The following is a 13,098-nucleotide window of genomic DNA, read 5'->3' as shown; positions in this document are numbered from 1 at the left end:
GAAGCTTTTCTCAGGAACATGTTCACACCAGGAGAAACCTGAACAGCTAACGATGATGATTCAGGATTCTCAATAAAAGATAACATTTATTTTACAAAAATATAAAGTCAGCTAAGAAAATAAATATCTATTTAACATTTTTACAAATTAAAATTCTTGCAGACAAACACTTAAAACCAAAAACACTTCACACAGCACACTGAAGCAGTTCTGCTTGAATCTGTTACACAGATGACGTTTTGTTCCTGTACAGCATCTCATTATACTCAGGCCTCTACTGAAAATGTAAACAATGTGAGTTAATGCAAGTATCTCTCTGCCTGAACTTCCTAAAACATTCTGATTAATGAAACCAAAAATATCCTGACACAAACAAAAAAACATTGTCTTGCAAGACTAATGATTTCATTGTAAAATGTCAGATAATATTTTCAACAAAAAAAACAAACAAAACATTCTTTGCATCACTGAAAGTTTTGGTGAAAAGTTTTTTCTCCCATTTTCAAACTGAGGAGCTCACAGTACTGTTGAAACATTTATATATTTTCAATGTGGGACCAAAATGCTTCTTTTCTGAATGAATTCTGAATAACTGCTGTCTCACCAGCAGCATCAGTCAGGACTCACCAGCTTTGGTCATGAAGGCTCCCTGTGGAGTTTCTGAGCACTAGTGGTGTGATGGAATCATGTTTCTATGAGCGGCTCCCTGTTTTGTTTGTGCTTGTTTGTTAACAAGCACATTGCTGACTGAACATGTGACACGTTCCTGTAGCTTAGTTCACACTACTCCCCTGATTGACAGGTGGCCGAAACGTGCGAATGCAGGGAAGAAGACAGCAAGCCAGCAAACATGAATGTGAACAACGAAGAAAATGCATTCAATACGTTTGTTAGTCTTCTAGGATGAACTCTGTGCATCTGATGTGTAACACTCAATGTAAACAAATGTGTTTTACCAGAAAACTCCACAGGGCACCTTTAAGAAGAGGAAGGTCTTAAAGGGCAACACACATCAGATGCTACAGTAGTAGTCAGTATGGCAGCTGAGACGTGCCCATCGGGGAGTGAGTCATAACACCACTGGTGTGTGACACCCTGAAGACTTCTAACTAACAAAAGGCTCAACATTCTCACTTTAAATACAAATAAATAATTAAAATGCTGTTGAAAAGGCTTATTACTCTCTCAAACTCATTTGCTCTGTATTTTGTGCTGTAGCTTTGCCTCTGATTTTGGCAGCATGTTGAAGTATTAAGGAGTGAGTTGAAATAGAAAAGCACCAAATCCCAACCAGCTGACCTCCCTGCAGAGCAGAGGGGAGCAAGAGAGGAGTGATTTAAATAAGTCTGATTTGTTGCAGAGTCATAGTTGTATTGAAATGTGCTTGAGACAAAAGTAGTTTGCTACGCCCTGTTGTCCAGGATAACGTTGCCGTCTTTGTCTTTGATCCTGAGGCGTCCTGTAGGGTAGCGAGTCTCCTGTCTTCCGTCTGTGTAGACAGTCTTCACTGTGCCGTCTGGATACTCCCTCCTCTTATAGTCGGCCGTGTGGACCTCCTTCTGGCCCGTATTGAAATGAATCTCCTTGGTGCCGTCCCTGGGACAGAGCATGTGTTTACAATCGTTTAAAGGTGGTGATAAAGTAGGTGATACTTTAATACAGAAACAAACTTCTGTCATCAGCCTGTATGTAGTACATATGTAATGTGTAGTAGTAGGTATGAGTTTTACTAATCTGCCTACAGGAAGTGCCAAGAGTGACTTTTTAAACAAAAATGTCAAAAGCTAATGTTCAGTTTTCACCAGAGATGATGTGTTGAATTACAACTCTTCACAATAAAAGTTGGCTGACTTACGGATTGACCTGTATGATGGTCCCGTCTGTCAACACGCTCTCCTCCCTGCCGTTGGGGAACAGGTTCTTTACCGTCTGGTCTGGGAAGGTGATTTCCTTCCGACCATCTGGGAAATGTTTTTCTAGAGCAGAAATACAAGACAAAGTAAAGTATAATGTGTAATCATAACACTGTTCAGGTCACTGGTTTTCATTTTGCTATCCAAAATGTGTTACCTGCTTTGTTTTTTTACTTAATTTTTGGTGTAAGCTTTGTAGAAATGAAGTTAGTATGCACTTAAAAGGTTTTTTTTCTTTCTTTTACCAATTATTTGCCAATTAGATTAATATAGAACCACCAGATAACAAGGCTGTGTTGAAATTAATACCCATTTACTGTACTGTGCATTATATTTACTGTGAGCCATTTTATTTGAGTGTCTGAAGTCAAATTTCCTGCTCTATGTAACACCCTCAACAATTTCCTCAAGGGAGTGAAAAGTAGTGGCCATGGCACTACTTTCTTCTAACAATCCCACAATCCAATGCATCACATTTTGTAGATGTGAAAATTGCAGTCATGTGACATTACACCTACAACCAGATTTGCCAGAAGGTCATTTATAAAATGCTCTCTTCAGACAATCTGAGTGTTACTGCATATTTGGTCTGGTAGTAATTTCACTGCCTGATAGAGAACAAACATCTGCTCTCACCAGTCTGGTTGTTGGGGAAGTGCAGGACCTCGATGCCGTCTGGGTAGGTGATGTGTGTAGTCTGGGCCTCAGCGTAGTAGTAGATCTGAGCAGAAGGAGCAGAGCAGTGATCAGACCAGTAGATGACTTCAGATGGGAAACATGGCAAAAGTGATCTTTGTTTCAGATCACATCACAACAGACTCCTCAAGTTATCAACTAGGAGCTCTTCAGGCAAAAAACAAGGCATACTTTTCACATTCCTTTGAATTTTTTCCCTCCCTGGCTAACATCTCACCACTCTCTGGTCGGCTGTGATCTGTTTGGTGTCTCCATTGAAGAAGATGACTTTGACAGTCAGCCCATCTGCCGAAACCTCCTTCCTGGTCCCGTTGGGGAAGACGATAAGACGATCGCCACCGGCCAGAACCTTCTCTATCTGGAATGAAAAGATAAACTACAAGTCATCCTCAAACGTTGTGCCAACCTCCTTTTTAGGTCATATTTAACTAAATTTGGTAAACATCTTAATCTAAGAATCTAGTAAATATTTCTGTTACCATTAACTGATAAAGTTTAAATATTGACAGGTAAAATAACCTCTATGACACTGTCTTTAGTTTAGTTTTACTGGTTTTTTTTTTGTTTGAGCTTCCTTGACCAACTTAGCAACTGCTACTCTTAAACTCAAGGTGAAGGTCAACTGATACAAGAGGGTGTTGAAGATAAATAGAACAATAAGAACCAAAGTTGCTACCCTAAGTTGTCCCTCTATATCAAAACAAACATCTCTTGCACACTGGCTCCCATCAATGCAGAGTTCTCAGGGTTTCATACTCTGGTGATGTTCCTGCTTTCTCACCTTCCCATCAGGGTGTGTGATGACCTCCTGAGATGATTCTTGCTCTTCGGCCTCACTGCACTCTGATTCATCTGGCAGAGAATTTCTTTTCTGCAATGAAAAGACGTCAAACAAAGAGTTGAACTAAAAATTACTATCTTTAAACAGGAATGGGGACTAAATTCATTTCAGCTAGATAGATGTTAAGAATCTCTCCTGAGATGATGGACCGGTAATGTGTTTAAAACCAGTAATGTGTTTTCTTCTGTCAGTAAATGTGCTGCAGCATTTTGAAGAATCTCCAGACAAACAACAGTAACAACATCTATTACCGGAGAGCAGCTGTGTGAGTGTTCTTGGTGTGGCGGTGTGTCGTGGCTCTTGCTGGCAGGTGTTGACCTCTCCTCTGTCCTCCTGCCAGGCACTGAGGAGGAAGGAGAGGATGAAGAAGAGGAGCCTGACCCTGCTGGCCTCCTCAGACTGCTCTTCCTTCCTGCTAACAACACCAAACAAAAAAATAATTCTGATTATTTTCAACTAATAACACAACCGAGAGTTAACTAAATTGGGCACAATGGATTAAACCAATGAATTGTGCAGCCTGCAGAGTTTAGGAGTTTTGTCTCTCTTAAGTAGCAGAATAACTGTGACTAAAACATAGAAGTACATAATTAAATAAGCATCTTTCTGAGTGACATGTCATAAACATTTTAAGTCAAACCTCTCGTAAAGCCTTTTTCTCAGCACATTTTGACTTCATAGCAGAAAAATCTTTCTTATGTCTCAGTGTACCTGCAGCAGCCTGACTGCTCTCCCTGCAGCTCCCTCTAGTGGGTGCAGCAGTGCTGCTCTGTGGAGCGCTGCTGCTGCTGCTGCTGCTTCCTCTGGAGTCAAGAGGACTCTGACAACAAAAAGAGAGAATTGATGTTTTTCATTTGATGCAAAGACAAGATTTAAAGAGATAATCAAAGCACCCACATTGGTCTGGAAATGGAAATATAACATAATTGTCATACAATTAAAAATCTCTCTCCTGACTCAAGACAGACTTGTGTTGACACAACTTTCAACAGAACATGAATGTGACCAATTAGAAATAGTGTAAATATGCTTACAGCAAATTTCACTCCTTTGGTAACAGCTGACACATCTTTCACGTCTTTGTCCTTCTCTGCATCGACAGGATTTTTCTTCCAGGCACTGAGGCGAAGCTTTTCCAACATGCGGACCTCAAATTAAAAGAGAAATTATGTTAACTGAAATATCCACAACACTGCTGCAACTACTACTAAACCATAATAGCAAATAAATATAATATAGATATTAGATCATATGAATTTTATTATCCAAAGACTTAAAATAGTTCATCAAAATATTCAGGAGGGCTACTATTTTAGCCACAAACATTCATTCAGCAACTGTTTTTTTTTTGTTTGTTAGTTTTTTTACAGTGTCATGGGAATTTTTACCTCATCTTGGAGGGAGCTGTTCTCCTGGCTGAGGGAGTCGATCTGTTGCCGCAGGCGGCTATGTGTGGAGGTCCAGCGGCTCTCCTTTCTCCTCAGCTCCTCCTGCAGGGAGCTCAGCTGCTGCTTCAACTCCTGGCAGGGAGAACAAGCAGGATAGATTAAAAGGAAGTTCCATCTGTTTTCATTGGTTTTGATTGTTAAATGTAATCTGTAATTACACAAGTACAAGAAATAAACGGGAAACATTCAGTTATTTGTGAATGTACAAAACACTTTTGTAGACCTACAAGCTGGAGAGCTCACTTTCAAATCTGTGATGAGTGTAAAATTTGACTATGACTAGAAACTGAACTAGAACTAGAAACAACCAAACAATGTTAATATTTCTGGTTAATGCCAATACTTGGTAGTAATGCTGTAAGTAGTCAAGTAAGTCAACTAATCATCAAGTGGCTCCACAAATTCACTGATTTGATTTCTCCAATCTTTATTCTTAAATATGCAAATAAGTTGCCAATATTTTGGCCACTTATTTTGGCAGTGGAAACAAGCTGTGAACGCTTCTAAGTTAATATGCCAAACTAGTCAGCAAACAGTTGCCTATTCATTTACACACCCAACACATACATACCTTCTAGATCTGAGGAGTGTTTCGTAAAGGGGGTTTATTGTGAAAAGCCTGTCTTGACTGAGCCTAACAAACCAAACCAGGATTCAACTTCTTCATAAAAGCAAATCGCCTGGCTCAAGAACTGACTTTAAAACACAGACCCTAAACATCAAGCACTGATCACATCAATTCACAGAGAAGTCAGACTTTCCTGAAAATAAACCTGACTTACTGAGGTAAGTCTGGTTTAACTGGTAATCTCGCTTTATGAAACACCCCTCTGGTCTGGTCTTCACCAACTCCTATGGGAAATATCCAGCTCTTAAGCTGCTAAATGCTCCATGAAATTCACAAGCTAGTCTCTAACTTTGTCTGTCTGTCATTTGATGCTGAGCAGATGTGACTTTTTACAGCTTTTTCACTGGAAATGGCTGTTTGCCAACGTCCTATTTCTTACAGCCACTTTAAGAAATGTGTGTCAAGTACAAAAAAAAGAAAAAAAATCAACTGAACCTTCTTGGAAATTATAAATGAATTCTGAAAATGATCTGGAATGCATCCTGTCACCTGGATCTCTTCTCGTTCCTTCTTGTCAGGCATGGCTCTGGCAGCAGAAGCATGCTTCTCAAACAGTTTGCGCTCCTTCTGCAGCTTTCTGTTTTCCTCTTTCTTGTACTCCTCAAATTTAGCCAGATCCTCTGCTTTCGTCTGCTCAAACTCCAAACGCTCTTTCCTAAAAAAACAACAACAGAGAAGACAAAAAACATGCAGACCAACCAATTTATTATTCAATTTCCTCAATGAAATGACCTGCAGCATACCGGAATAACTCATTCAGAATACTCAGCACCCTTATGGAAACTGGGCCGCGTGATTTTGATGTTTGTATTAATCACCTTGCCAATGTGGCGGAGTATTCAAAACACATTTACCCAGAGAGGAAGGCGTATGAACTGTAGTTCCTCAAAAAAATTAGAGTCGACAGATTGCAGGACAAGATCAAAACATTTTGATTCGATCTGTAAATAATCAAGTCTTTGCAGAGTCTGATTATCCAAAATAATACAAGAACAAGTAGAAAAATACACAAAAAATAGTTGCATATGGACATCACCATCACCTGAGGGTTTCCTGGTTTTTCTCGTTCTCCTGTCTGAGTTTGGTGAGGGCAGCGTTCTCCTTCTTAAAGCGCTCAATCTCAATCTCCAGCTCAACCAGTCTCTCCCTCAGCTGTCTGGACTGGACCTGCTGGCCTGGGGACAAGGAAACACACACACACACACACACAGACACACACACACAAAATGAAAATAATACCAACCCAATGGATAATCTGACTTTTAGAAATCACACTTAAAACTAGAACTGCTGATCTGTGACTTATTTTCATGTTTCAAATTTTTTCATGTTTCAAATCATCCATCACAGCAGAGTGATCATCTTTATAATCCTTTCAGGTCTTACAGATATGAACCCAAGGCTAAAAATGCCGCTCTTTAGTTATTTCCAGGAGTTTCATTTTTTTCAAATTACCAGTACATTACACGACAAGTGAGACAGTCAGCATCTGTTTATGTACATGTGCAGCTTTTTTTTTCTTTTTTAAAAAGGTACTGAACTTGTTGCGCTTCCCTAAACTCTATACCATAATGTTAGAGACAAAAAGAAAAAGTAAAGTGTTGTTGACATGTTGTGCTGAAACAATAAGTTGATTGACAACAACAAAATTTGATACGTGATACATTCACTGTTATCAGCTTCTCAAATGGGCCAATTACTTTGTTTCATATTATAAACTAGAGCCAAGATCACTATTGGTATCAGTCTCAAAAAAGCAATTTAAAGATGTCACCCTGGGCTCTAGGAAATTGTGATGGCCATTTTTCTGAAACTATTCTGAAATTCAAAAATAAACCAGACTCAATACATGAATTACTTGAAAAAATAAGAAAGAACAGATATTGATAATGAAAATAATTAAGTTGTAACCCTATCATCATGTAAATTTCACTTGCTTCATCATCAACCCAGACATTTTTTTCTTTGTTAAATCCCTTTTTAAAATAAAGAACAAAAAAAAGCAAATCAAATTCATGTGTGAACAGCAGTGACTGTTGACAGTTAAATAGGAATATAGGATGATTAACAGACTACAATCATTTGTCTCACCTGTCTCCTCTGCCTTCCTGGACTCAGAAGCAGCAAAGGTAACAGCAGGAGGAGGAAGAGGTGCATTCTGGGCCTTTGGCTTCAGTGAGGGGAACAACCGTGTCATGAGCTGGGAGGCAGGAGGAGGAGGAGGATCTGGTTCCTGACTGGCTGAACCAGTGACCATGACCTTATCCAACTCCACAACTTTACTCACTGCCACCTTCCTCAGCACCGTCCGCTCTGGTGGCGAGACTCCATTGGCTGTTTCCTTGGAAACTGGGCTCACTCCTCTACTGTCATTGGCTGTGCCGACGGCAGTGACCTCCAGGTCGTTCCACGTGTCATCGTCGTCAAACACAACTCTCCCCTGCCGGCTGTCTTTGTCCTCTATCAGCGTGGAGTCGTCTGTGTTGCTGAGGATGCTGTCGCTCTCACCATCATCCCCTCGTGTCACATCTGAAGCTGAATCTCTGCAGCTGTCCTCGTCTTGATAAGATCGCTTGTCATATGGTGGGTTAGACGGCGCAGGGAAGCAAAGGGTGCTGGGAAACATAGGTGGTTTGACCACCACTTCCTGGTCTTCAAATTCAGAGCCGCCACAGGACAAAACATCAGAGTTCTCATGTTTGTCTTCTCCCCCACTGTCATCTTCCTCCTTATCCTCAATGCTCACTTTGTTCTGAAGTGTATCGTCTATTATCTTTGTCACAAATGCTTTTGAGTTCATGGAACTGCTTTTACATGCCATACTACCACTACTTCCAACACTACTGCACCTCTGAAGGGCAACTCTGGGAGGGGACTTGATGGGTGTGGATGACAGCCGTCGATGGTGGAAGCCCTTGGCGCCATGCAGCTGCCGGTGCTGCTGGTCCATCTGAAGAACCTGCAAGTACAGAACAGAGTCTTTAAAATCACACAGGTAGCTACAGACCTTTCAGTCAACAGGTCACTACGAATCTGAGAATATATCCCTGACTTCAAATACAGCAATCACTAGTCAGTTAAATAAAGCACCTTCATGACAAAGGAGGAGTTGGATGAGAAGGACAGCTCCTCGGCCGCTTGCTCCAGCAGCTCAAACTCTCCCAGCTCCATGCTTTCCAAATTCCGGTCGGACTCCCAGTGCTGGAGCTTCTCCTGGAACGACAACTCAAACGAATCCTGTGGAACTCCGTCTTCTCCTGACCCCGTTCTTCCTTCCAGTAATTCCACTCTTGAACCACAACTTTTCTCTCTAGCTGCATCATTTTCAGCCTCCTTCGGCTCTCCTAACATGCCCACCTGCTTGGTTACAGGGTTTGGCTGTGTGTTCTGACCAGGTCTCCTCGCAGTCTGAGCTGACTGACCTACTTTTCTATTACTTTGCTCCTTTACTTGATATTGTTTGGTTTGTCTGCCATCTGCGTCAGATTGAATAGACTCAGCTCCGTCTGTGTTTTGTCTTTGATGGCTACCCAAAACTTTCGTCCGCACTGCCTTACTCTCAACTCTGATGTCCTGAGGTGGTGAAGTGGGTCCTCTCAGTCGGTTTTCCTTGTTAAGTACGGCGGTTTTACGCTGGACGGGAAGCCGTTGGATCCCATTAGTGTCACCTCTCTGGAGAGCTGCAGGCTCTGAGTTGCTGCGGGAAATTACTCTGGCCTGGGGTTGTGTTCTGAGGTCTTTCTTTGCTTCCTTCTTTGTTAAAGAGGCTTTGCGATAGTTGGTAAATCTTGAGAGGCCCTCGCCCCGCTTCAGAAAGGCCCTTTTGGGAGGGGCTTTCACAGCTTCAGCTTCATCTTGGCTCTGTTAAGGTGAGGAGACACATTGTGAATGAAATGCAAAATTGGCTGTTTGTCGCATTGAAAAACTGTCATTTAATATTAAGGACATTGTCCACTGTGTTTCAGAAGTGCTCAGTTCACTGTTTTATTAGAAGACATTATGTTATGTTCTGACCTGTTGTTTCCGGGCAGACTTCAGCCTCTGCTCCTCCAGCCTCAACTGCTCCTCCAACAACTCCTCGAATGTCTGCTTCTGACCCCCAATGCCTGGCCTAATAGGTCTGGAGAGGGACACAGACACACACATGGCAAACGCATGTGTCAACACACTCATACAAAACTATAAACACAGAAGCCACATTGGCATATTTCTGCTGCATGACCACCCTGGTTTATCTCTTCATCAGTTGTTTTAACTCTGAATACAATGTTAAAATAGAATGCAGTACTTACCTGTCCTGTAAGATTGAATCTTCTTTACTACTATTGTCTTCAGTCAAAGCCACGTCATTGCTTGGTATTAATGTGGCATCATTCTCCTGAAAATCTATGCTTTGTTCCTGGTCATCTTCTCTGGAGCTCCACGTGCCTGTTGGAACCGCACTCTGTTAGAATTTCAAGTATGAATGATCTACCCCACAAATGTAAAAAAAATGACATCAAAGATCTGTTTAAATTAAGGGTATGCTTGGGCTGACTATACAATACAAAATCTGTACAAATTATGTGTCAGCTTAGGCTAAAAACAATACTGTCTTCCTCACCCTCTTCCTCATCGTCCGTCTCTTCATGATTTTGACCACTTGGTAGCCACTCCTGTCTTCTTGTCCGTGTGAGTTCTTGCTCCTGTTGGGGGACATAGTTAAAGCCCTTTGGGACCCCATGGCAGATTATGGTGGGGCTTAATGGACTTTCTCTGTGATGAGAGCCCCCCTGGAGTGTGTCCTCCCCACACTCGGCTCCTGACAGACCCGAACTCTGTGTGTGATCTGTAACATTACAGCTAGAAATGAGTGAAAGTGCATAGACACATGAAGAAGTCACAACTAAGGGGAGGTTAAAAAAACAAAAAACAACCATGCAGAGTAAATACATACACATCACTCTCTACCCTACTTATTTAAAATCTTAAAAGGTCATATTATGCCCCATTCCCTGTTGAATATTTTCATTTTTGTGGTCTATTTACAAACATTTGCATGTTTTTATCATCCAAAAGCATCTAGTTACAGCTGTATAGGCCATGGATGCAGCCCCTCTGGCAATGGTAGAGAAAACGCTGAGTATATAGTTGTGACATCACAACCTTATGGAAGTCCAAACGGCTCGTTTAAAGGCACAGTTTCTGAATCCGCGCTGTGTGCATTTCTGTGAGAGTTTTGATACTTTCACAGTATTTATATGGCACCTAGACCTGCTTTATAATCAAAAAAGAAATGGAAATCTCCCTTTCTACATTATGCCCCCTTCAAGTTGAACAAATCAATAAAATTGACTCCATTTCTCAGAGTTACCTTCAATGCAGTGCTGGGATCCATTCATCATTCCCAACAGCTTCTGCTGCTCCTCCTGGAGGCGAAGGAGCTCCTCCAGTTGGTGGGCTTTAAGCTGCTCCTGCATGTGCTGCTGCCACTTCCTCAACTGCACACACACACACACGTTACATGTAATTAGCCACATAGGTAACACACCTATAGACAGTGTCTCACTGTGTTTTTTCAGGGGGCTTAAGAACATTTCAACTAGATACTTAGCTCTTAATTACCACAGTGGTCACAGTGTGGACTGAACCTGTGAGCTCAGACTGACACTAATTCCACCTTAGTGTTTCTGAACATGCAAACTTATTTTTGGCTGCCCACCACAATTGTTTACTGCACATTAAAAGTGCTCACGGACTTTGAGCCCTTGCTGGCATTATTAGCTTTAGAGGGAAAATGCTAATAATAGCAGGGAGACACAAAGAGTGGGTGTGGGAGTGTTAAGTTAACAGGAAGCAGCAATATAATTAACACTGAAATGAATTTTTGATTCATTACTAATGTTATATGCCATATAGACAACATTAGAGTGTATGGCAGGCCCATTTACACTTGATATGATGAGCTGTTAAATCAGTACATATGCCAAAACAAGAGGTTCACTCTGCCTCAATCTTGTCACTAAATACTACTATAACTAAGGGACCTTCTCCAAGTGTCAATACACTAAATCATAAAATCTGTTTAGGTATTTAAAGTCTGCAATTAGATTTTCAAATTGATGTCCATCTAATCGGATTGCATGGTAGTGGGAAGAGCTGTCAATTTCAGCTGGTGTTGTCAGGTATTTCAATTTTTTTTTTTACGTGAATTCTGACTCAGCATTAAAATGTCTTTGTAGTGTTAATTTTGGCATCCAACTTGTGCTGTCTGATTCAGATATTAAAACAATCTCAAGATGTGATACATAACCAATACCGGTCCTAGTCTTAGCAGAAACATTGAAATTGTAGGTGACAAAAGCTTCTGAGAGGCAAACATGTCCTTACCTGTTCTAGCTTCATCATCAGGGGCAGCTCCTGAGATTTACTTGCCATCTCATCCAGACTGTCCAACTCTCCATTTGAATTCCTTGGAGGCACAGAGTACAGACCGTTTACCAGCCTGTCAGTCCCAGCCCTCTCTCCTCCAGGTAACCCGGCAAAGCCATCCACACAAAGGCAGCTGCTGTCTGTCGAGGCGGGCAGGGGGGCGAAGTCGGAGGCGAAGGAGTCGTCTGGTCCCAGGGGTGGGGATCCCGGAGCCCCCACCGAGGACATGTACTTCAGGGAGCCAGCCAAATCTGGGCAGGGGTTGAGAATCACCCCGGCTCTGGTGCTACTTGGCATGCACCGAGCCAAAAAGTCTGCCTGGGAGTACCGAAGCCCGGCTGGAGATGACATGATGACCGAGCTGTCTCAGGCTGGGGCTAGCTAATCTAGGATTTGAACGACAGATTATGGTGACAGGTTAAGGGTTAATCACACCGTGGATAAACACTGTCCAGCACGCTTTAGATGATGCCTAGATCCAGGAAAACTATTAATAGTAACTTAACTGGTTAACGTTGACTTAACGTTAGCTATTTTAATATGAGCTTCGATCGCCTGTCTCGACAGCAGTGTCTGTTTTTAGGGGTGTTTGTTTGGTTAGCAACAGCATGCGAACGTTAAATCATGGATATTCATGAAGAGAAACGACTGAACCACTGACAGGGTGACATTAACATTAACATTAATACCATGCAGTTAGCCATCTCACAATTTAGCCATTAAATTGAAGGCTCTCTAAGTAATACGGTTTCGGTACATTTAAAAGGCTGCCTTGGTGATATCTGATTGCTCTTGGCAAACTACGTTTTAAGTGAGATACAAAAAAGTGTTTTTTACAGCAATAACACTGCAGTAACGAGGCAACATTAATAAAAGTAAATAACTCAGGGGAGTTACCTGTAACAAAGGCGAAATTACTGGAGTAAAACTTTATAGAAACATAACAAACCGAACTTTCGAAGCCTGCCGCCATATCAAAACAAAGCCCGCGAGAGTTAAAAAAATACCGACAATAGGAGCAGCTGCATTATGGGTAATGTAGTTTAGCTGTCTGTTGAACTGAAATGGATGTGTAAATTGAAATCTTTTTATTGAAATTTGGCTTTTTGATTAGCATAAAAGGATATAATTGTTAAAAGATTAATGAACTACACATTTTTC

At 41.4% G+C, this 13,098-nt stretch overlaps 1 protein-coding gene across 3 annotated transcripts; it reads right to left on the bottom strand.

Annotated features, from left to right (window-relative positions):
- Positions 1 to 66: 66 nt before the first annotated feature.
- On the bottom strand, positions 67 to 13,071 carry cenpj (centromere protein J). Of its 3 annotated transcripts, none has more exons than XM_067604365.1 (19): positions 12,835 to 13,071; positions 11,896 to 12,323; positions 10,880 to 11,006; positions 10,130 to 10,354; positions 9,819 to 9,954; positions 9,541 to 9,646; positions 8,617 to 9,387; positions 7,618 to 8,485; positions 6,569 to 6,701; positions 6,016 to 6,181; positions 4,839 to 4,970; positions 4,485 to 4,598; positions 4,162 to 4,270; positions 3,702 to 3,862; positions 3,391 to 3,480; positions 2,827 to 2,967; positions 2,550 to 2,634; positions 1,856 to 1,976; positions 67 to 1,596 (listed from the first exon to the last, which is right to left on the bottom strand). In XM_067604365.1, the coding sequence occupies exons 2-19, from the start codon at positions 12,286 to 12,288 to the stop codon at positions 1,404 to 1,406; spliced, it is 4,071 nt and encodes a 1,356-aa protein (XP_067460466.1). In that variant the 5' UTR covers positions 12,289 to 12,323; positions 12,835 to 13,071; the 3' UTR covers positions 67 to 1,403. The 3 variants fall into 3 exon arrangements, with proteins under 3 accessions (XP_067460466.1, XP_067460465.1, XP_067460467.1); XM_067604364.1 differs by having other exon boundaries at positions 3,702 to 3,865; positions 12,835 to 13,070; XM_067604366.1 differs by lacking the exon at positions 12,835 to 13,071 and having other exon boundaries at positions 3,702 to 3,865; positions 10,130 to 10,211; positions 11,896 to 12,030.
- Positions 13,072 to 13,098: the final 27 nt, after the last annotated feature.

This window comes from Thunnus thynnus, chromosome 11 (genome assembly GCF_963924715.1).
Source record: "Thunnus thynnus chromosome 11, fThuThy2.1, whole genome shotgun sequence".
Taxonomy (NCBI): Eukaryota; Metazoa; Chordata; class Actinopteri; order Scombriformes; family Scombridae; genus Thunnus; species Thunnus thynnus.
This window is presented reverse-complemented; position numbering and strand designations above follow the sequence as displayed.

What these genes read in the sequence shown, in the direction of transcription:
- cenpj (XM_067604364.1), bottom strand. Translation starts at nt 12,288, where the DNA reads ATGTCATCTCCAGCCGGGCTTCGGTACTCCCAGGCAGACTTTTTGGCT. An exon ending in TGATGATGAAGCTAGAACAG is followed by an intron (nt 11,007 to 11,895) that starts GTAAGGACATGT and finishes GTGTGTGTGCAG; the next exon opens with TTGAGGAAGTGGCAGCAGCA. An exon ending in TCACAGCCGACCAGAGAGTG is followed by an intron (nt 2,635 to 2,826) that starts GTGAGATGTTAG and finishes CCTTCTGCTCAG; the next exon opens with ATCTACTACTACGCTGAGGC.